This window comes from Dermacentor variabilis, chromosome 9 (assembly GCF_050947875.1).
Source record: "Dermacentor variabilis isolate Ectoservices chromosome 9, ASM5094787v1, whole genome shotgun sequence".
In the NCBI taxonomy this organism is placed as follows: domain Eukaryota; kingdom Metazoa; phylum Arthropoda; class Arachnida; order Ixodida; family Ixodidae; genus Dermacentor; species Dermacentor variabilis.
The window spans coordinates 145,800,805-145,823,491 of record NC_134576.1 but is presented as its reverse complement, the minus strand read 5'-3'; the positions used below and the strand labels follow the sequence as shown (position 1 = coordinate 145,823,491).

General features: G+C 45.3%; 1 protein-coding gene and 1 pseudogene across 4 annotated transcripts; one reads left to right on the top strand and one right to left on the bottom strand.

The window, feature by feature from the left end:
- Positions 1-6,406: 6,406 nt before the first annotated feature.
- LOC142557761 (PITH domain-containing protein CG6153) lies at positions 6,407-16,943 on the bottom strand. 4 transcript variants are annotated; one of them, XM_075669847.1, is made up of 6 exons: positions 16,559-16,941; positions 13,074-13,117; positions 12,928-13,005; positions 10,812-10,916; positions 10,572-10,708; positions 6,407-6,537 (listed from the first exon to the last, which is right to left on the bottom strand). In XM_075669847.1, the coding sequence occupies exons 1-5, from the start codon at positions 16,763-16,765 to the stop codon at positions 10,618-10,620; spliced, it is 525 nt and encodes a 174-aa protein (XP_075525962.1). In that variant the 5' UTR covers positions 16,766-16,941; the 3' UTR covers positions 6,407-6,537; positions 10,572-10,617. The 4 variants fall into 4 exon arrangements, with proteins under 4 accessions (XP_075525962.1, XP_075525960.1, XP_075525961.1 ...); XM_075669845.1 differs by having other exon boundaries at positions 10,572-10,680; positions 16,559-16,939; XM_075669846.1 differs by lacking the exon at positions 16,559-16,941 and adding an exon at positions 14,927-15,116 and having other exon boundaries at positions 10,572-10,680.
- On the top strand, positions 6,920-9,265 carry LOC142557911 (uncharacterized; annotated as a pseudogene).
- Positions 16,944-22,687: the final 5,744 nt, after the last annotated feature.

The following is a 22,687-nucleotide window of genomic DNA, read 5'->3' as shown; positions in this document are numbered from 1 at the left end:
ACTACCACTCTGCCCCCCGAAACCGCTCTCACTACGGTTGATTCCAAGCTTCTACACATGTGGGAAGCCAAACAGTCTCTTCTCAAACGGTGGAAGAGGCAACAGTTCAACCGAAAACTAAGACTCAGAATTGCCAAATTAGACCTCCAGATCCAGGAGTACGCCACACAACTGGCCTGCCAGCAGTGGGGCCAGGTATGTGAAAGCATGCATGACAACCTCGATAACAAGCGCACATGGCAACTCTTGCGACACTTATTAGACCCTACCACATCGCGCACACACCACAACCATAGCATAAACAAACTGCTACATGCACACAAAAACAATCTCAACGGATTCTTCGACGACCTCCGCCATAAACATCTGCCTCCCGCTCAGAAGTATGACATGCCAAAATATGCTGGCGAACCCAACGACGTACTTAGCGCCGCTATCACGGAAGCAGAGGTTCGCCATGCCCTCGCCACCCTGCGCACAATGTCAGCACCAGGCCCCGACCTTATTAACAATAAAATACTCCGCAATCTAGACGACAACTCTGTCACAGCCATCACGGCATACTTCAATCACTGCTTTGACACTGGCACCCTCCCTAGTTCGTGGAAAGATGCCAGGGTAATTTTTATCCCAAAGCCAAACAAACCCCTCAACACTTCTAATCTCAGGCCTATATCACTAACCTCTTGTCTAGGTAAAACACTCGAACACGTCATACTCAACCGACTCAGTAAATACATGGAGGACAACAATCTTTATCCATCAGAAATGGTAGGTTTTCAAAAATCTCTCTCATGCCAAGATATCATGCTTCGAATGAAGCATGACATCATTACACCCAATAGCAGTCTAGATACGCAAGCAATTCTCAGTCTGGACCTCCACGGCGCCTTCAATAACGTTTCACATTCCGCCATCCTCCGAGAGCTTAATCTCATTGGGGTTCGCGGAAAGACATATGACTACATATGTACCTTCTTATCCAACCGTACCGCAACGATACACATAGGCACAGAGCAATCCCTTTCATACGCTTTAGGTAGCTACGCCACGCCCCAAGGCTCAGTGCTGTCCCCTTTTCTTTTTAATCTTTCTATGATGCCGATGGCGCAAGCATTGCGGTCTATTCCCGATCTCAAGTTTTCACTCTACGCCGATGACATCACTCTTTGGACTACTGGCGGCTCCGACGGAAAGATTCAAGACACCCTACAGGCCGCAGCAGACGCCGTCGTGGCTCATGCCGGGACTATGAATCTCACATGCTCCCCTCAAAAATCCGAGCTGCTACTTCTGCCATCCCACCGGGGGACCGGAAAACACATGTCTAGCATAGAGGTAATCCTAAACCACATCCCCGTTACTAGAGTGGACAGGCTCCGGGTGCTCGGTTTACACATTCAAAGCAACCGGCTCAACACATATACTCTACATACACTCCAGACCACAGTCGATCACACCCTGCGTCTTCTAGGGCGAGTCTCCAATAAACATGGCGGACTAAAGGAGGCCGAACTTCTCTGCTTGATTCAGGCCTTCGTTATCAGTAAGATTACATTCGCAACACCATATCTACATTTCCTTAAATCAGAATCAGATAAAATCGACACTCTTTTACGCAAAATATATAAATTCGCTCTCGGAGTACCCATACGTACCACTGAAAGGCTAATGCTTACTGGAACTTTCAACACACTTTCTGAACTCACAGAAGCCCACCTCACATCCCAATATAGCAGACTTTCTAACACCACAACAGGTCGACACATTCTACAAACTCTTTCTATCACTCCGGCATCCATCATCAAGACTAAATACAACATTCCACATCACATACACGAGAACCTCTGCATCCCCCCATTTCTTAAAAACATGCACCCTGTGCATCACAAACAGCGCAGGAGGCAGCGAGCAAAGGCTCTCCAAAAACAATTCTCCACCTCTAAAGACGTGCTCTATGTTGATGCAGCCGAATATGGGAACAGAAATCATTACGCAATATCAGTCATTAACTCTCACGGGCAGGTCGCTGCGGCCGCCTCCATTCCTGGCTCTTCCTCGGAGGAGGCGGAGGAAGCGGCCATAGCCCTGGCCCTTACAATTCCAAATTCATCGGTTATCGTTAGCGAATCCAAAGCAGCCATACATAACTTCGGAGCGGGTAGGGTCTCTAAGCCAGCTTTTTCTCTCCTCTTGGCTCATCCTTTCAATCAAACTGTGGCATTAATTTGGACTCCCGCGCATGCGGGCCTTGCCGGAAACGAGGCGGCTCATGCCAGTGCCCGAGGATTTACAGTCCGGGCTCAGGCATCAGATGCGTCGGACCTCGCCACGGAGGAGGCACCGTTTACAGCGCGGGATCGACTTATTACTTACCACGAAATCTGTACACACTACCGATTAGACCGCTTAACCTTTCCGCCACTCATGGGCAAATCCCCGCGTAGGTGTGAAGTTCTGTGGCAACAGCTGCAGACTCGCACCTTTCCGTCCCCTTACCTCCTCCACCGCATTCATCCCGCCATTTACCTTTCTCCCTCTTGTAAATTCTGTGTATCTCCCAGAGCAGACTTAAACCATATCATGTGGCGGTGCCCTAAGCACCCCCTTCCCCCTTTCCTCAAGCAATTAATATCTAGTGAGGAGCAGTGGGAGGCTGCCTTGCGCAGCTCCAGGCCCGATCTTCAGGAGGCCATCCTGGAGTGGGCTGAGAGGATAAAGGAGGCCTACTTCAAGTAGTTCCTCCCCCCACCCTCTATTCCATTGCCCCCTTCCCTTTAAAGAGGGATAAATAAAGTTTTTCATCATCATCACCACATTAACAGCACCCTGCAACACTTTTCAGCATAGATGCACAAAAGTGCTAAGTAGTGTAGTGAACATTCAAGGCCAATACATATTTTTCCAGTACTCGCTGCAGGGAGCCAACATTATCGTTCCCAGCCTGCTCTCTACTTCGACTCTCTGCTGTTCCACACACTTTCTAGTCATAACTGCACAGTGACACCAGCCAGAAGCATAGCCAGCTAAATTTCATAATTGATATGGCAGTGGCACCATTTGGTGGAGAACTATACCAATTCCATGAAACTAACATTTTCTGCAACACACTACAAGGTTTTGAGATTATGCCAACACAAAAGCTCTGCCCGACATGTGGACACGGTAGCACTGCTTCAAGCAAATTTCAAATGACATGAAGACTGTGAGGGTGTGACAGCAGCAGCAGCAGCAGCAGCATGTGAATGCCTATAACTCTGTTCACACCAGTCAAAAACTTCTTTTTGGAAAGGTAACAGAGAAATCGTTTTACTCGACATGCGCTGCACTGCATTTGATGAGGTTTGTTGCATTTAAACAAAAAATTTCAACTACAGTCGTTGCTGGAAGCGAATTTTCTATTTAGGCCATCATTCTTGTTCCTTTACAAAGATTGCTGAAAATTGAAAAATTAAGAAAAAATAAGGAAGTACCACATTTTAGCCTTTGTAACTCAGTAATAAATGACAATATCCATTGTGGAAAACTGCCCCTATTTAAATATTTAAAGCGGGCAAACGATGTGTTATACACCACTCTCAAATACACCTCTAATTTGTGAGTGAAACCCTTGTAATATTGTCAGGGTGTCTAACAAGTCAACATTTCCAAATTCTCTGAGTGACACAGAACTTTATTTTATGTCAAGGGCTGACACCATGTTGCCCGATGCTGTCACTCTCTAGTAAGTTAACAAAATTTGTTGCTGAGCTAGTTGGTTCATGTTTAACAACTGAATACTGGTAAGCGCAATTCAAAGATGGGACAGAAGATAGACACAGAAGCACAGGACAAGCACTAACTCGCAACTAAATTTTATTCTGGAGGCTTCGCCTACTTATATACACAGCAGACCAGGATCGCGCAAGCGCACTGCCCATCAAGCCAACCAATGCATCATATCAAGACGCATATTAATTACAGCATCATTCCTAAAAACAGTTTTTCTTTGCTATGCAAAACATATCGCTAATACAGGCACTTTTTTTCTTTTTATCGCAGTAAGGTGATAAAACGAGAGATTGCAATACAATGTCTTGAGTCGGTGCTGGCAAAGTCTTGTGCTCACTTGGCTTAGGATAGCTTCAATTGCCAGGTTGAGGGCCTACAGGCGACTTGCATCCTCCATTTGATTTTGACAGCTGGGTTCAAGACCCTCCTTCAGCAACTGAAGGGTAGAAAATGCCTCGGCAGGTTATACGAAAAAGAAAGCTAGAAGTGGTGCCCTATGTACCCAGGGTTGCGCACAACTTGAAGAATATGGCAAAAGCAAAAAGGAAAAGCAAAAAAAGGTACGACATGCCTATTGTGTTTTCTGCATCATGAAAACTTGCTGGGTTGTACCCACGCATTTCGGGACCTCCGAGGAAGCCTGCCTGTGGAAATAAGCATACCATGCCATATGTCACATGCACCGTTGGCGTTGTGTACGAGATCCTGCTTAAGTGCGGAAAGGTATATATCGGACAAACCAGCCGATGCGTCAACAATCGGGCACGGGAACATGAGTGCTCTGTAGCTAACAAAGCTTCTTTTCATTTGCCTATGCATTGTAGGCCCTGTCCCTGTGAGCCAATTCTTTCTGGTATTCGAATTCTAGGCAGAAGTGGCAATACTTTGGCCAGAGAAATTATGGAGGCATATCATATTAGGAAGAAAAAAGTGCCTGTATTAGCGATACGTCGGTTGTTTTGCGTAGCAAAGAAAAACTGTTTTTAGAAATGATGCTGTAATCTATACGCTTCTTGATATTATGCATTGGTTGGCTTGATGGGTAGTGCACTTGCACGATCCTGGTCTGCTGTGCACACAAGTAGGCAAAGTCTTCAGAACAAAATTTGGTTGCAAGTTAGTGCTTGCCCTGTGCTTCTGTGTCTATCTTCTGTCCCGTATTAAAATTGCACTTACCAGTATTCAGTTGTTAAACTCTCTAGTAAGCATGTTAAAAAATTTAAAAAATGGCTTAATCCACTTTGAATAATAAGAAGTTGTGTTTATTTTATTCAAAAAGAAAACAGAAGAAAGGGGTTAGTAACATGCACAGCAAATAAAATATTCTTGAAAAAAAGAATTGTAACACCCATTGCCAATCGAGTCGAACATTTTCAAATACGAATAAAAAGAGTTGCATACAAAAGCAAATATTTTCGAATATGAGCTATTTCTATCAACTGATAGGAAACTCATTGATATGAGGCCCGAACTTGGTCACAAGTGAGATTCGCTCTCAACAGCTCGAAAGTCAACCTCAGATGTCCTGACATACTCTCAGCCTGTGCACAACGCTTCATTGTTGTGTTTCACTGCCTTAAAGCGTTTATTTTGTTTAGATGAGGGACACCTGAATCTTGGCGTCAGCCAACACTGTTTTTTGAGCTCAAGCTCCTTCAAACTAGCGGCGGCACACTTCCTTTGCCGTTCATTCCTCAGTGCATAGGTCCTTTTCTGTTCTCGCCCTCCTTCCTTTGTGCGTTCGCCCCACAGACCGTTTGAAGCATCCTTTTGGTCAGTCGTGCAGTAAACGTCCGATATTTCAGACTACACAGAGGTCGCGAAGATGTCCGAAAAAAATGAATGCATGTCCTTTACTGTTTTTAAGGGCTCACATCGCCATAGACACGTCTGAAAAAGCTTTGAAGGCCTGCCAGTACACTTATCGCGCATATTGGTGTTCGTACTGTGACAGGAGACGGCAGGCGCACGCGTGTATAATTAAGGAATACACAGCGTGTCTCGTGATAACTGCCCCTTCCCACACTTGAGCCGACGACACGGGGTCAAAGACGATTCATTATGATTCCTCACTGTTACTCGCGCCAGCATTAGCGCGACTTTCATTCCCTTTCAATAAAATTACAGCTTATTTTCTCTGGTAGAAGCGAAAATTCCCCGAGTTTTCCTTGAGTATGCCCAGACTATTCAAAATCCTTGAGGATTCCCGGTTTTCCCGATTGGCAGACACCCTGATAGTAACAATCTCACGCAAGCGGTAAACTCAAATACCAATTTTATTCGTGTAGTTTACAGAACTGTGACATCTGTTCTTGGTGTGAAGTTACAGATTTGTAAACACTCAATTTTTTTATGTTACAAATTCTTGGCAATTTCTGTAAAAAGTAAAAGTCCTCAATCAAAATTCTGCTTCCTACAGTTTATAGATTTTCACTTTCTTGCAAATGCAATGCATTTTATTCAAATCGGTCTAGTGGTTGTCTCATGAGACCGTTTCTGCATTTTACATGTACTATTAGAATAGAGAAATTTGAGTTGGCCTTGAGCTAAAGCTTCCTCTTAATACCAGGCACACTCAGCACCTTTCATATAGGTGGTTAGAGGGCAGTGCAAGAAGGAGAGAGATTTAAACACCTTGTCAGGAAGTTGTCACACTGTTTTTTATTACTGTATCATCATGTTGGCTCGCTGCTGCTGCTGCACCTTGTGGTCGGCGGGGTTAGCGGCACTCTCATAGCTGCACAACACCACGCCCTGCCTCTGAGCCTGCACGCAGAACAGGAATGGCATTACGCATGCCTCCAGTAAGTTCAGGTGCCACAAGTGCACTCGCAAGCTGGCACTCGCATCACATGGAAACAATTGCTACTGTGCCATCTCAGGTAAGCTGTTGCATGTTTGAAAGCAAATTAACTGGTCCAAATTTACATGGCTTTAAATGAATGCACAATACTACAAAGGCTAGAAGGTTTTCCTAGTGTCGTGAACAGCCGCAGTTTCAAGGGGCCCCTGTGAAACCAGTTTGGAGGCACTGCGTAGGTGGCGCTGCAGCTACCAGGCGAGCAGCTTTGGCTGCGCTATTCTAGCCGCACCGTTCGCCCAGCCAGTTGGCAAGTGCGCGCGGGCTGGGATTTGTGCGTGATTTGTTTGTGCCTCTCGGTGCCTCGTTGCGTTAAAAAAAAGTAACGTTCTGTGCAGCACGTGTGATGATGCCGACAAAAAAGGTAGCACGTGTTTCGTGCCGCTTGCAAATGTGGCTACAAGTCGTCAAAAGCAAAAGTGTCGTTGTTCCGCGCCCCGTCCGACCCTCATCGGTTGCAAGAATGGGCTTGACACATAAAGCAAGATGACAAGGCTCTCGACGAAACCTGTGTCGTGTGCTCAAGGCATTTCGACGAACGCTACAAAGGACGTTCAGGCACGTCATAAATGGGAAGGTTGTAGAACTTGATCGCGAGCTGCCAGCGCTCACCGATGATGCCGTTCAGACGATATTTCTTGATGCTCCATCCTACATGACGAGGCCTGTTTCCCAGAAAAGGAAGGAAAGGAACCTAGTGGACAACTGTCTGCCACCATCAAAGCGCACGGCATCAGGTAACTGAATCAACAACGACCCTGCAGATGTCAGTGATGAAGGGTGCACATTAGAACTGCCATCGCACGCACCACATCCGTTTCGTGACATTGTCCCGCTGTCATCATCTTGTTGCAGAATTGTTTTGTTCAACGATTCTGCCGCTCTGTGCTTCGGGTGGCACATCAGTTTGGAATCAAGTGACGTGCACGTGATCAAGCATGTAACGTTTTCGACTTGCGCCGAAGCAGCTAGGTGCATCTGCACATTGCAATGCAGAAGCATCAAAGTTGAAGAATTTCATGTGCAGTGTCAAGAGGACGCCGTCGCAGCGTTGGTGAAGGCAGATAAATTGTTACTTTGTCTCGGCTGTGAGACTGAGCCTCTCTCACCTGGCCAACATACACAGTATGGAAAAGCGTACTTCTCAAAAACCTGCACTGTGACGGCGTCCGATGGCAATACTTGTCTACGATGCAAATACTGAAGAAAGCTAATCTTGAACCAGTTCAGCAGGCAGCATAACAAGCGACTAGCGACTCTGAAACAAATAAATGCAAGGAAGTGAAAATCCCTTGACTTATTCTGGGCCAAGAAAAAGAACTGTCTAAGGTCAACAAGACCATCGAAGACCTCCAGGCACTCATGCAGTCCATCCCAACTACTCTGCTGGAGGAGAAAATCGGAGGCCTTCCTCCAAAGCAGCGCCTTGCTGTGAAGGCATGTTTCGAGGCAGCTTCCAGAAAGTCAACCCGCACCATGCAGTTCGATCAGCTGTGGGTGTTGGAATGTATCCTCATGCGGATGTGGAGCCTGCAGCTCCTCATCTGCATTTGCAAAAGGGACAATGTCAGAAACATTGAACTGACAGAACGGTTTGTAAAACTAATGAAAAGACTAATTTTTATAATGACGTCTAGAATCCCATCAAAAGGCCTTCGTGCTGATTCAAGAAGTGCACAGTTTTTGAATGAGTTCATTGTTTTTCTCAAAGAATGGGAGGAATATACTGCACAGCATGGTGGCAGCTTTTTAAGTGCAGAACTGCCCTTGAGCTGCGTGTAATGCTGCAAAGCACACCGTCGCTTGTAAGATACCTGACCACGTCCCTGCAATACAAGTACTTGTTGACCGCAAACCTAAGCCAAAACAGGATGAAGAATGTATTTGGGATTGCGTGCCAGTGCTTCTGTTGCAATGATCATCCAACTGTGGGGCAGTTTTTGATAATTGTCAACAACCTGGCTTTCTACAGCCTCGCAAAGCCTCCAAAAGGAGCAAACGTACCTGCAGAAGTAGTTACTGCCCTCTTGAAACTGTCTGATGCCCCCCCCCCCCCCCCCAAAATAATGCATGAATAACTGAACTTGTCAATAATTTACTGGATGGCGGAAACTTGGCTTCTGCTGCAGAGCTGCTCGAGGAGCACAGTAGCCTGAGCGATCATCAGGGCTGTGTAGACAAAAAAAGTGACAGCAGACTAATTTTTTTTATGTAGCTGGGTATGTTGTCAGAGAAATCCTTAAAAGATTTCCTTGCCCTGAATGTGCAACTTGTTTCAGCACTTTGCCTTTGCAAGCCGAGTCAAACAACAATGCCTCGCTTACTTGAAATTTTGACCATGGAGGCTTAGTTTATCCATCAAGGCCAATTGAACAGCTCATAGCAAAGCTTGAGGACGCATTTACGGTGTTTTTCAGCCGCAATCAGCTACACGCAGATAGCATGGTCAGCTTTCTGCATTTTCTTCAGGGACGTGAGCTTCAAGGTGTGGGCTGCGAGGAGCATGGACGTCGAATTGCGACAGATGTGATCCAAGTTTTACGCCTTGACTAGGATGCATTTCCTTGTAAAGTCAGTAAACAAAGATCGCAGCGAGAAAAGAAAAAGCTGCTGAAAATGAGGCGCTGTCAGTAGCCTCGCACAGGGCACTTCGCACAAGGAAAGGCATTAGTACATTGTTGCCATGAAACCTTGTGTAATAAAGATGTTCCACCCTGAAATTTGTCCCGCTTCCTTTTCTCGTTTCGGTATCATGTATAAGGCGTGTTTTTACACTTTTTTACGGCGCAGTAGGTCGGGCCCGACGTGACACTTGCATTTGGTCCTGCCGCGACACGCTGTCGGTGTTACAGCTAGTCCGTGTCGAATCTAAAGGACAAGAGAACCTATGCCAGAGTTTGCACTGTCTTTAGCACTTTAACGCCTTGTCAAAGCAGTGACAGCAGCACACACACGATCAACCGACTGAACGAGAGAGCACTACCACCAAAGGGCTTCTTGCGCCCGACTGCGCGCCAGCGGGCGGTAGCGCCATCTGCCTTGCGCACAAGTTATTTCAGCTGCGCTGGCCCGGTCGCGGCACTGGGAAAACAGTCTAGCCTCTATAACAATTCTGGTTCTCCAGTACAGTGTTGGCGAATTCTCACACAGCATCGGTATTTGTGACTCTGCTATGAATTCAAACTGTTGTCATTGCAAAACAGAGTTCTGCATGCTCACGGACATACCACCATGAAAGATATTGCAGCCATGTGCAAGATTCATATGGATTTTTCAGTAGGGTCTGGCCTGGAGCCTGCCACTAATGCCTTAATTGTTTTTTTCCTTAGTACCATCCTGATGTGCACTTCCCTTTTGTGCTTGTGACAGCCAGCAAACACGGCCTCTGCTGTTTCTAAAGTGCTTGGCCAAAAATTTTGCTTGAATTACAAAAAGCAGACAGCCAACATTTTTTTCAGAGTGCAATATACTCTTCTGCAGAGAAGCCACAAGGAACAACAGTATATGGTATTACACACAAGGTACAGGCACTTCCACTGGACTATAGAGTGGATTTCACTAAAAAGCGATGCTATGTTTGACAATGCGACTGTAATAGCTGTATGTGGCTAAAACTTTCAAATACAATTTCCTGATTATTCCTCCACCACAGTCCTGTCAGTGCAATGTTGACCTGACCAGAATGTTTACATATATATATATGTTTTCCTGGGCACATGAGGAACATATTTACTGGGCCCTGCTTTATACTGTTGTATGTCAGTTGACATTACACACCTTCAGTATGTGATGTGGAAAATGAAAGCTCACTGTTACAACCAGTAATGCCTACAAGTGGTGGAATTATAAGCGGTGAGCACCATACTGCTTAGAACATGAAATGATGAAGAGTGCAAAGTACGGGAAGCAGTTCTGCAACAGGTTCCAGGCGCAGACCTACCTCTGTGTACTCTCCGTGCAGGCCGATGTAGTAGACCCGTGTCGTGTCACTCCCAAAGTTGCTTGGGAAGTGCAGCGACAGATGGTGCACGCTGGAGAACTTTACGGCCCTGCACGACCCCCAACCCTGGTTGGCTTCTGCAAAGGCTTGCCAGCACAGTCTGGCTTAGTCTACATTCCTCTGTGTAGGCAATGCTGTAGATGGGCAACCAACCACAAGAGAAGTGGGAAAGTGTCAAACCTGACAGGGTACTCCAAGCTGCCACTGGCATCAGGTTGCAGCTCGAACTCCTGCTCGGGCATCGCACGTGCGTCATCGAAGGTCATTCGCGGCCGGTTCTTGAACCTGAAAGGGACTCAGTTTTTTTTTTGATGGAGCAGAACAATGTGTGGATGTGCTAGCTGGCCAATCCATTGCTATTCTTTTAAACCCCATCCAGAAAAACATGGTACGTAGACGGACAAGCCCTTCTGCGTGTCCTGCCATCCTGCATTCTGTGCATTAACTAATATGCTTAAAAAATAATCAGTTTGTTGACAAAGAAGCGGCAAAATATATGAGAACTTGCATGAACTCGTTCCTATGGCATGTACATGATTAGTGATATTTTACTGTGTAAGATGAAAAAACATTGTGTGTAACTACTGAAGGGCTCTCAATCACAGGCACGCTCATTGTTTGTGATCAATGCAAGAGAAAGAACAAATACCATTCGAGACATTTCTTTGCACTGTCTCAGTTCCTTTTGCTTGACTATGACATTACACAGTAGATTCAATATTAAGGTCACAAAAAGTGGTGAACAATGAAGACAGATAAATTTTACAATACCACAGTTTATGAAACACAACATACTGAACAGGCTCCTGATGATTATTAAAAGAAACGAAGTGGAATTACGCTTATAAGTGCACAGCTTAGGCGTGGGCTCAGACTGATACTACAGTGCAACAATAAATTGGTTAGAATGGTGAAGTATTCGGTCAAGACTCTAGGTGTTTCTCTTTCTTGAATTCTGCGCTCACTGGTATGCCAGAGTGGTGTCATCAATCAAGTATTCTTGTGTATTTTGGCTGTTTTATTGTGAGAACAATTATATGAACACATCAGGTAAATTTTCCCCATCAGCATCGCTGTCACTGTAAGGTTCTGTAAGAAGTCAAAGTGTAATAAGGTCCTATCGCACCCTGCACCGTGTGCAGTGGGTGCAAGGGGAGGCATGCAAGGGTGAGCCGGTAGGGACCGTGGCTTGATGCGCACCCAGTTTCGGAAGTCAAGTGCTAAAAGGCGGGGGAGCGGGGGGAAGTGAGCATGCGTCTTCTTTACTAGCCCGGCCGCCTGCACACTATATTGGAGGTAACCTCCATCGGGGGCAAAGGTAGAGCAATCCGAGAAGGCTGGTGGCTGCCTGTGTGCTGTCTTCGTGCGTGCCTAGTACTGGAGGTCTCATAACCTTAAATTTTGGAGACGCGTTGAAGGGAGAGGCAACATAAGTGCTTGTTCCCATCTGATAGCACTTTTTATCGTGCAAGCGTTGTGACAACTAGTGACCGCAGTCACTGAGTGAGATATCATGTTTGCCTGTGCACATAACACCATGCTTGCTACCCGAATTAGTAAGTGAATGTTTACTGCAATTTATATGGTCGATAAAACTATGAAACTAGCTTTGTGCAGTTATGTAATACTTTGGTATCACTATCCATGCTACGCCTTTTGGGTGAAACTGAATTTATTATGCAGGAAAAGTGAGTTAAATTTGCTATGTTTATTTATTAGTTCCTTTAGAATTCCAAGTCATCGTGGTTTGTTGGTAAACAATTAACCGCCACCACACAGACACTGTCAAAATCAGTGATGTTGCCCATCTTTCCTTCTTACATGCTTTCCAGCTTATGAAGCTTCCACTTGTGGAATGACTGACCATTTACATATTCTGTAAGGCTAGTTTACCAGTCCAGCTTAGCAATACTATTTAATTTACATTTAAAAACAGCTGTATAACACAGTGTGCACGCAAACACCCCATCTTCCATCATGTGTCTGCATTTTTTCCAACATCTACTTGCTTGCTTTCATGCACAGCTCAGTCATCTAGTGGTTGAGCTTGCCGAACATTGAAGAGTGAAAGAGGTTACCAAATATAATACGCAATTCCTCTCAAGCTGGAAGCAGGACCCAGCTGGGAGTCTCATAAAAAATCTAGTTGCTTGCTTGTTTTTGCTCAAAAACACTGTAACACGCATGGACACCGCAGGGCATGCGTCAGCCATTGACTGCTCATTCAACTTTTCAAATCACAACAGGTTGCAGTGTCACCTACTGGGCAGTAGATGCATAGCACTGTTTTACTCACATGCGAACTTTAGAAGGGTGCATGCCAGCATCGCCTCCTACCACCAGGATGGACTTGAGCTTGACATTACCGGTGAAGCTGCAAGACACACACACAGGAGCAGGATGGTGGCAGGCCTGTCTGCCTCACTCTACAATGGTACGCACGGAATGTTGAAGAGCAGCTCCTCATCTGCATCACTTTCCACGTACTGCAAATGGGCAAGTGTGAAAACAGGGTTGTGGGTCACATGATTTGCACTTTAGTCAGACAGTAGATGACAGCCTGAGAAATTCAGCACAGAACACATTCAGGCATCTTTAACACTGTTGCGTAAAGCAGCGAAGAGACAGGACTTAAGTGAGGAAAACAAGACATGACACCTGAGCACTCAGGTGCCATGTGTTGTTTTTCTTGCTTAAGTCTTGTCCCTTCATTGCTTTGCACAAGTGTTAATTATGTCAAACCAACTAGCCCACTGCGAAATTTTACAATCAGACATCATAGAAGGAACACACACAACACACTGCTGTAGTGTGTCTACCCTTTGCCATTCCAATCCATCATGCCTAGGTGTTCATACCAAGCATCTTGCTACATGTACAGTGTAGCTTCTGCAGCTGTCCCACACGGCAGTGCAATGGGACACTGGCAGCTGCAAGACACGAACTACACTGAAGGCTCGTTTTGATGAAATAGTAACTTAAAAAAGTGGTCACTAATTTATTTTTGAAAGCTATACAGCTATAAGGCATGTGAAAAGATAAGACATGTTACCATTCATTACAAATCACACACAAAGAAGAAAAAAAGACTGACAAGTACCATGTACTTGTTTATGCTAGACCTGAAACATGCAAGTTTCAAAAATCGATGTCGCGGTGCTATTCAGGCAAGTGAAGCACGTAATGAAACCAGATTTTCTATTTTAGGTTGGATGATCAACACATCCTTCTATTTCTATTTCATCAAACGCACTTCATTTTCAAATGTAAACATTTCTTTCTCTCTTGAGCCCACCTCATCCACATCTTTCCAACTGCATTACATCTCCTTTAGTGCTGCATGAAGTGCAGGATTTGTGGCTGGATTTACTTTGGAAAAGGGTAGCATAGGTGTGCAGTGGTAGTTTTGCGATCCTTAAGTCATTAGGCAGAGATTTCAAATGGTCTCTCCAACTGAAATTTTCAATCAAGGCATTTCTGTGTAATGCATCAGATAATAACTACTTAAATGTGGACATACTTATACACAGCTCAGAAAATTTCTAACATATAATTTAATATTGTATATCATACAAATCTGTTATAAATTTTGTGCAGCTGAAACAAGAGAGGTTCTTTAGAGTGGGCTTCATGCTCCTCATGGGTTTTCGTTGCAGAAAGGTCAGGCAACCACTTATGCCATATGCAGCAATGAACAAAACAGACTAGTTATGTATGAGAGACAAGCAAGCAAGTCTGTGAAGGAATGTAAATAGCTCTGGATCGAGCTGTTGAATTTCCAGTAAAATATTGAGCTTTTCAGTACCTAGAGTAACAAAACATACAAAAAATCTTGCATGTGTACCATCATACAGGTGTAACACACAGAAAAATTCAACATATTTGCTTACTGTGTAAAGATAGCAACCCTCTCCATTACTGCTTGAGGTAGTATATCCAATAAATCCCAACAGAAAACTGTCTCTTTTTTTGTACGCAGTAGACATGACTGTTCCTCATGCAGTTAGTATGACTTTTGCACTTTCCACCCACTCAGAAAATAACACTTACTTGTTTAACATAATTTCCACATTATGAAACATTCTAGACTGGAAGATTCCCTTTAGTTTATTTTTTTACCTGCTATGACTTGTGGGGTTCTCCTCCATGCTCTTGGGACGAAGGAACGACAACACAGTAGTGCAAACAATCACAAGGGCATTTATTGCACCTTTCATAGATCAATGCCTGCTAGCCGAGTTGCTATCCACAAAACATGCCGATGGGCGCGCGACAAATCTAGAAGTCCGACTTACCGCGACCGCATAGCGAGCGAATATGTTCGCCCCATGCAGGATCCCAACGCCTGGTCGTTCGCGCGTACTGTCACGCGAATGGTGGCGCATTCCAAGGCGGCCACGCGAGACGGTCTAGCAGAAGCATGGGTCGGCGCACGCGCAGCACGGCAAGTCCGTCCCGCTTGCTTCCCGAACCCCCAAAGAGAGAGAGCGCCTTCCGCTCCCGCATCCAAGTAACCACGCCGGTAACAGCGCAACACTCGCGCCATCTCTCGCGCTGCGCTTCAACCACATCGACCGCCGCGGGCGTCACGCAGGCCACGCGGCGAAGCGGGATTGCAGGAGATGGGGGAAAACAAGATATCTGGGGACGCGCGTGAGTCGCGCATCCCCACAGACTTGAGGGATGAATCTTTTTTACTTCAGATCCAATATTAATATTATGTATGATCTTGTATTATTTTAAGCTAAAAAATGTTGCCGTGTGGGTTTTACTGTTGCATCACAATTTTACCCTCTATTTGTAAGATTCAAGCGCATTTCTGCTGTCTGCAATCTAGTGCTTCTATGCCTAAATCCAGGATTATGGAAGTGCCGCGAACGTTGCCAGACATACACGCCGTTAATTTCCCCAAAATAAAGTAAAAGCTGCATTTGACACCGCTCGATTTAGAACACATGTTTTGGCGCTGCTTGGCGTTGGCCGGTGATGGTTCTCAAGGAGAACAGTGGTGGCAGCGGACCAACTCAGGGCTGTCCAGAGGGCCCGTGTGAGGCAGAGGGGCTCGGCCTCTCTGCACCGACGTGGGAGCAGCCCGCATCAGTCCCAGACTGATCCCTCAGGACCTAAATAAATTTCTTCATACCATACCGGAAGTACTTGCACATTCCTGATGTGTGCAAATGACATCCAAGTTTCTGGTACGATTACAATCGTACAATTTGGTTGCGTTGCACGCACGGCGTGTTTAAAGCTAACTATTCCTGGTTTCTGTCCCTTGGAGACGATGAACTTAATTAAATGTCGGCAGTAACAGAAACGCAACAATGTAGCGCTTGTGTTCAACCGACTGCGTTTAACGCTTGCGTGAAAAGTCGCAGGAAAAGGCACGGGATAGGATTTCTCATAATTTGGGTGGATCAGAAAACGGAGGCCGCCTGAAACAGGTCAACTTCCACGACGTGCTCGAACTTTCTCAAGATTCGGTAGAGTTGCGTTGCACTGACCTCATACTGCGGGGTATCGGCAGAGTGGGGAAAATAATACAAGGTACGTCGACAGCATACCGATATTCTTCGAAGTGGCAAAATGCCTCCGAGACTTCAGCGTACGTCAGTATACGTCACAGTGTACAATACGTATCGACCTAAAATGCCACCGATTTATACCTGATTCACAATGTTTTACAAACTTCGATTCTCTCGCGATTCTCTGCTCCTGTTCAACTGCTTGTCCCGTAGGAGTTTCAGGGACGCTATGCCGCAGTCCGTGTTGGAGGCTCCCGCGAGGGGCTGGATCTCTGCCAACATGCTGTGACAGGAACCGAGGTTTTAAAGTAAAAGGGACCGCGTAAGAGCGCGACAAAAACGTGCAACAACGACCCATTACTGACATAAGGCGACTATAGTTTACAGAGGGCAGTTACTCGCCTTCTCGCGATCCAGTCTCTTCTCCCAGGGCTTGAAGACCAGCTTGCCGGACCCTTCCTTCACTTCGTTAAGGCACTGCACGTTGTCAAGGTCTATTTTGGAGTACAGCGAGTACTGCAAACCCGCCTCGGGCCCCTGCGAGGTGGCTCCACCGTGGCCTCCGCATGGATCGCCGCCGTCATCATGATGGTGGTGGTGGTGCGCCATTGAAGCTGTTGATATTCCTACTTGTGCAACAGACGGTACTACCACAATCAAGGCGATTGCGACGAGTTTCTTCCCTAAAAGATCCCGACAACACAAACTTGCGAACGTAGTTCGGCTTTTACTCGACCGCGATCAGTTGTCGGCTTGTGATCGGACTCGCTTTGGCTCGTTCGTTGCTTGACACCACGCAATGCCTCCTAGATGCCAGCCGCGTTACTCACTTTCCCATTGCGGCGGCGGTTCCCTTAGTTCCTTAGTTGAAGTTAGTTCAGCATAAATTCCGTGAGGCGGCGCTCGTTGCCCTTTCAACTTCCGGCGGATGTGGCAGCGGCGGCTGAATGCTCCGCACGATACCGCCGGCGCTTTATATGCGCGGGCGTCTGTTAGCGAGCGTTATCGCGGGCCTCCGAGATGGCAACAGACGCCATGGTAATCTCAGAGGCCGCAGCACGTGATCTAGGTTGCAGACGTCCGCCACAAGTGGCGCTCGTTGCCTTTTCGTTGTACCTACAAGGTCTAGAGGCCAAAATACAGCAAAGCGGACTCGGCTTCAACCTATCATTTCTCAAGCAAGGAAAATTGATTGAACAATCATTACCAGGACTGATGTACGCGGATGATATTGTATTAATGGCTGACAATGCAGAAGATCTGCAGGAATTAATGGACATATGTGGTACAGAAGGAGACAGGTTAGGCTTGAAGTTTAGCAAAGAAAAATCAGCAGTCATGATTTTTAATGATAACAGTTGCGGCGAGCATAAGATAAAGGAGGCCACGCTGGAGATAGTCGATAAATACAAGTACCTTGGGGTGTGGATAAATAATGGCATTGAGTATCTGACATAGTACGAAAAATATCTAACGACTAAAGGTAACAGAAGTGCAGCGATTATGAAGAGTAGGGCACTGTGGAACTACAATAGGTACGAGGTAGTACGAGAGATATGGAAGGGGGTAATGGTACCAGGCCTGACTTTTGCCAATGCAGTTCTATGTATTAGAACAGAGACCCGACAACAGTTGGAAATTAGGCAACGTGGTGTGGGTAGGCTCGCTCTGGGAGCACATGGCAAGACACCAAATCTTGGAGTGCAGGGGGATCTGGGATGGTCTTCTTTCGAGGGCAGAGAGGCTAGTAGCAAGATAACATTTGAGGAGCGATTGAGAAAAATGGGGGAAATTCGGTGGGCTAGGAAGGTTTTCAGTTACTTATACACGAGGAATGTTGACACAAGGTGGAGGAAGCGAACTAGAAAATTGACAAGCAAATACTTGGGCAGTAGCGGGGGAACAAGTAAGGAATCATCTGTCAAGAAAAAGGTTAAGGAGGCAGAGAGGGGTATGTGGAGTACAGAGATGCAAACCAAATCGGCATTGGAGACATACAGGACGTTTAAGCAAGAAATAGCCAAGGAAAATATTTACGATAACTCTAAGGGAAGCTCATTGTTGTTCGAAGCCAGGACAGGTGTACTGAGGACTAAAACGTACCGAGCCAGATACCAGGAGATAGATTTGGTGTGCGAGGCGTGTAGAGAGGAGGAGGAAACGGCGGAACACCTGATACTTGCTTGTAAACAACTTCACCCTGCAGTTGAATCTAACGGGGAACTATTCAAAGCCTTGGGTTTTAAAGACAGTGAAAGTAGAATAGACTTTGAACAGGTAGAAATAACTAAACGGAGGCTATCTGATTGGTGGACAATATCAACGCAAAAGTAAAGGAGTAAATACATAGGTATGCATGCATATAGAACCATTAAAGGCTAGGTGGCGCGCGCCGCCGCCGCCCGATTCAAAGGATTGAGCCACAATCATCCATCCATCCATCCATCCATCCGCAGGAGAGAAAAGGGAGAGGGCCAGGAACCGAGTTTACGGACAACGCGGCTGGCATCTAGTAAAGGAGGCATTGCACCACGCTACCGTAACAGATGCGTGCCGCATGAGCTGAGACATCACCGTAAGGAGCGAGAAAGCTACGATCCGCCACGACTGGCTTAGCCCACTGCTTCACCTACTTTACCATAGAATAAAGAACACTTTACCGCGCCGGCAGCCAGCGTCCGAGCGATGCCGACACGCCTAGGGACAAACACCTGCAACCCCCAGTACCTAGGCAGCCATTTATTCAAGGAGCCATATACTTTCCCTCACATTTCCCCCACATTTTCTCTCACAAACGACTGGTGATCCTTCAAATCAACGTCTCGTGCCGACGCGGCCGTTGTGTCCACGTGATACCTCATGCCACGTCACGCCGACGGTGGCGCCAGATTTTTCAGTGGTGGAGCTTGCCCCCAATATCATAGAGTTTCCTACAAAAATTACAAGAGGGTACTCTAGCGCTAGTGTCTACGAGAGCTGCAAAGGGAGCAGTTGTCCCAGCATGGGAATTATGGGAAGTCATAGAGTTTCTCACTACAACAGCTAGAGGGTAATCTGGCGCCACCGTCTATGAGAGTTTTTTAAGGGGGCACCGTGCCGTCATGGGAATGACGGTATATGTGTCTGCGAGGCTCGTGTTGGCTGGTGTTGTAAGAGGCTTCGTCTAATAACGTGTTCTCAAAGTAAAATCTTCATAAAATGTTTGCATTCACGCATACACTTTAAGAACAGTTTACACTCTTTGGCTTGCCCCTTCTGCCACACAAAAATAATCGTCATCTGCCTTGATGCGTTTCCTTTCTTTATCGCTGCGAGCCCAGAACTTTCCAGTAACGAATGGCACGCGCGTTATCAGCATAGAACAGTTTACACCCTTTGGAGTGCCCCTTCTAACCATAGAAGAATGGAACCTCATCCCTTTCCATCATCTGAACTCACCTGAATCAATTCAAACTCATATTATTAGTATTTCCTAACTAACATTGCTGTTTTGTGTTATATTGTTTCGTTTCTTGAATTTCATATTTTTGCAATTCTGCCTTTTATAGATGTACTTTTATTTGTTACCATGCCCCTCCTGCTTGGGCCACACGGCCTGCAGTATGCTGTAAATAAATAAATAAATAAAATAACAAGGGCTTAGGTGACGTCAACTTTTTTTATTTTTCCATAGATGGCCACTTTATGGAATCTGCTAATATTGCCATTACTGCTCACCCAGAAATGATGCATGACCCAGAACGACGATTTGACATCACCACGTGGGAATGACCTCTAAGATTGGGTGGTGCGCTGATATACTTTTTGAGTATTGTTTAGTATTCGTACTGGAGTGGCTATATATATTTTTTTCATTGTTTATTGAAGGAACTGTATCGTTTGTCTTTTTCTGATATGCACATTACGGACTGTTATTTTGTACAATGCTTTAATGCTTTTATAAGATGTGCATACATTTTTCCACTGTTTATTAATAATGTGTGTCTATTATGTTTTGTTATATGCCCTATATACTTTTTAATCCTACTGTAATGCCCCCCTTACTTAAATGCCTCATATGAGGCCTGTAAGGACATTTTTAAATAAATAAATAAAAGAAAATAACCTCGAAGGTGCACAATACTGATGTCGCATTTGCCACTTTCGATTGCGATCGAGCCCAATCCGAATCGAACTTCACGACCACGATTGTCTCCTTCCCGCAGCTTGCACAAAAGAACCAATCGCGACTGAGAAATTCGACCCAGATTGGGACTATCACAATTGAAGGCGCGCCGTGCAGCACACGGCCGTATCAGATGTCAGCTGGCACAAGACAGGCTGATGATGATAAAAACTGGGCAATTGCCAAACCTACAGCTCTGCCTAGATTGATTCGATAGCATATATGGGGTGTCCCAACTAAGATTAGCCAAGGTATTAAAAGAAAAAAAAAAAATATATATGAATACTGAACACGGTGCACAATATTATTTGGCTTGCTTGTATGGTCACATGGGACAAAGAAGTGAGGAAGAAAGGTGCTCTGCCAGAACTAGGGGAAGCCCTTCTAGCAACATTTATTGATTGTTCTGTTTGGTGTCACGCATGAATTGCAGTGGACCATTATGGAAATGACGTCGATTTTTCTGTAGATAAGCATAGGTCTTGGAAAAACTGCTAATAGAGATGTTTCTGTGGTTACTGAAAATCTGTGCAATCATCAACTCCCTTGCCAAAATGGCAGCATCTAGCTCGTCAGTACAGCTTCTATCTCGTCCTCTGTCAGTTCCTCTTGTCAATGCTTGAGAGACCACTAGAAGCCAAGTGTGCAGAGCCACCGACCTTGTGTTTGTGTTTGAAAGCCACTTGGTGGTTTGGTGGTTGCACCACTTTTGTCAAGAAACGGAGCCATCACACTGAAAAACCTTGCAGGAAAGCTGGCAGCACAAGCTTTAATTGGGCTTCACAGCCATTTCATTGAAGGAATACCTAGTATAAATGTACACCAGAAAGCTATTTCTGTGATGTCATAACTGTCACCATTGAAGATTTGCACATAATTTTATAATGAACAGCAAATTGACATTGTCACAGAAATTTAGGCGATCATATTTTTACTGCAGAAGTGTAAACACAGTAGACATCTGATAACCTTCTTCGATGAAACGGCCCTCAAGAAAACAGCAGTCCAAACAAAATGGCAGTCTATGTGCAGAACCACATGCAAGTGCACATAAAGTTATGCACGGCTTTTCTGTCTCACCATTTCAATGAATGTTGTTTGCCATGCAAAAGAGATGGAGCAGAAAATTACTGAATCGCATTGCTAAATGATGGAGGAAAAGTCAGGAGAAATAGCCAGAGAGCAAAGAAAGTTACCCAAGTTAAAAAAACAGAAATTGTAGACTTGTATTGATCCGAGCAACTCACACATCCATCACAGCAAAGCTTTATGAGGGCCTCCTCTGTAATTTCTAAAATCTGTTTTTACACTGTCCAAAATCTATTCAAGAGTTTGGAAACACCCTTCACTGTATCTAGTGCAATTCCTTTGCTATTCCAGTCTTTTCAAATGCATCAATGTATCAAAGCTTGGTACCACCTCTTATGTTCTACATTATATCCAACACATGTGCCTGCATGCTGTGCCAGCTCTACCATTGCCGGCGTCTGGCTGTGTGTTTCAACGGCCTGGAAGGCCTGCGTTGGTGGCTATTCTTAGCGAGAGCTCATCACTGACGCCAGTGTCTGGCAGTACGTTCTCACCAATCCCTTGGTGATGCAGGCTGCATACCTAGCTTTTTGTTGACATTTAATACCGACCATGCCACTGCAAAATACAAAATACCATTGTTTAACAGCTTTCGTATATGTATGTATGTGTGTGTGTGTGTGTATATATATATATATATATATATATATATATATATAGAAAGTGCTCACCACTTTTCAGAGAGCTCACTGTGCTGTGCAAGTGAAATAAAGTGCCAAATGCACACGCAGGAGTTCAAATTTTTGGTTGTCTTCTTGCAACTCTTTTCGGATATAACATAAGCATATGCCTGCACTGCCATGTTACAGCCAGTGGGAAAAAGTGGAGCCTTGTGCCTGGCTGTTTGTTTGATAACGACCATTGTCATAACTACCATAAAAATCCTGAGTGATCACATTGCAGCCATCATTGCACATGATGCAATGGCTATGGCATATGATGAAGCAAAACGAACAATGTAAGCTGGCATCAATGCCTCGAAATGGTGGCAGCAATCTACATGAGAACTACGTACACCTAACTAGGCATTAGAATCGCCAGAGGAGCCATCAGCGATGTTTCATGACGACCTGCGTGGACAGTCAGTAAAAATTCCATGCAGAAATTTGGTTTGCGAAGATTTCACATCCAGTGCTAGAGCTTCATGCAACATAAGCTCTTCGCCAAGCTAATCCATAACACCTTAGCTAGCGCCCAATATTGCCTTTTCTGCTGCGAGAAAGCATGATTACAACACAAAGGTGGAAGCATTGTTAACTGGAGCAACCTTAGTTTCT

Coding starts and splice junctions, on each gene's coding strand:
- LOC142557761 (XM_075669845.1), bottom strand. CDS start 16,765: ATGGCGCACCACCACCACCATCATGATGACGGCGGCGATCCATGCGGA. Junction 13,118..16,558: donor AGAGACTGGATCGCGAGAAG/GCGAGTAACTGC, acceptor GCCCATTTGCAG/TACGTGGAAAGTGATGCAGA. Junction 6,538..10,571: donor TGCACGGAGAGTACACAGAG/GTAGGTCTGCGC, acceptor TTCTGCGTGCAG/GCTCAGAGGCAGGGCGTGGT.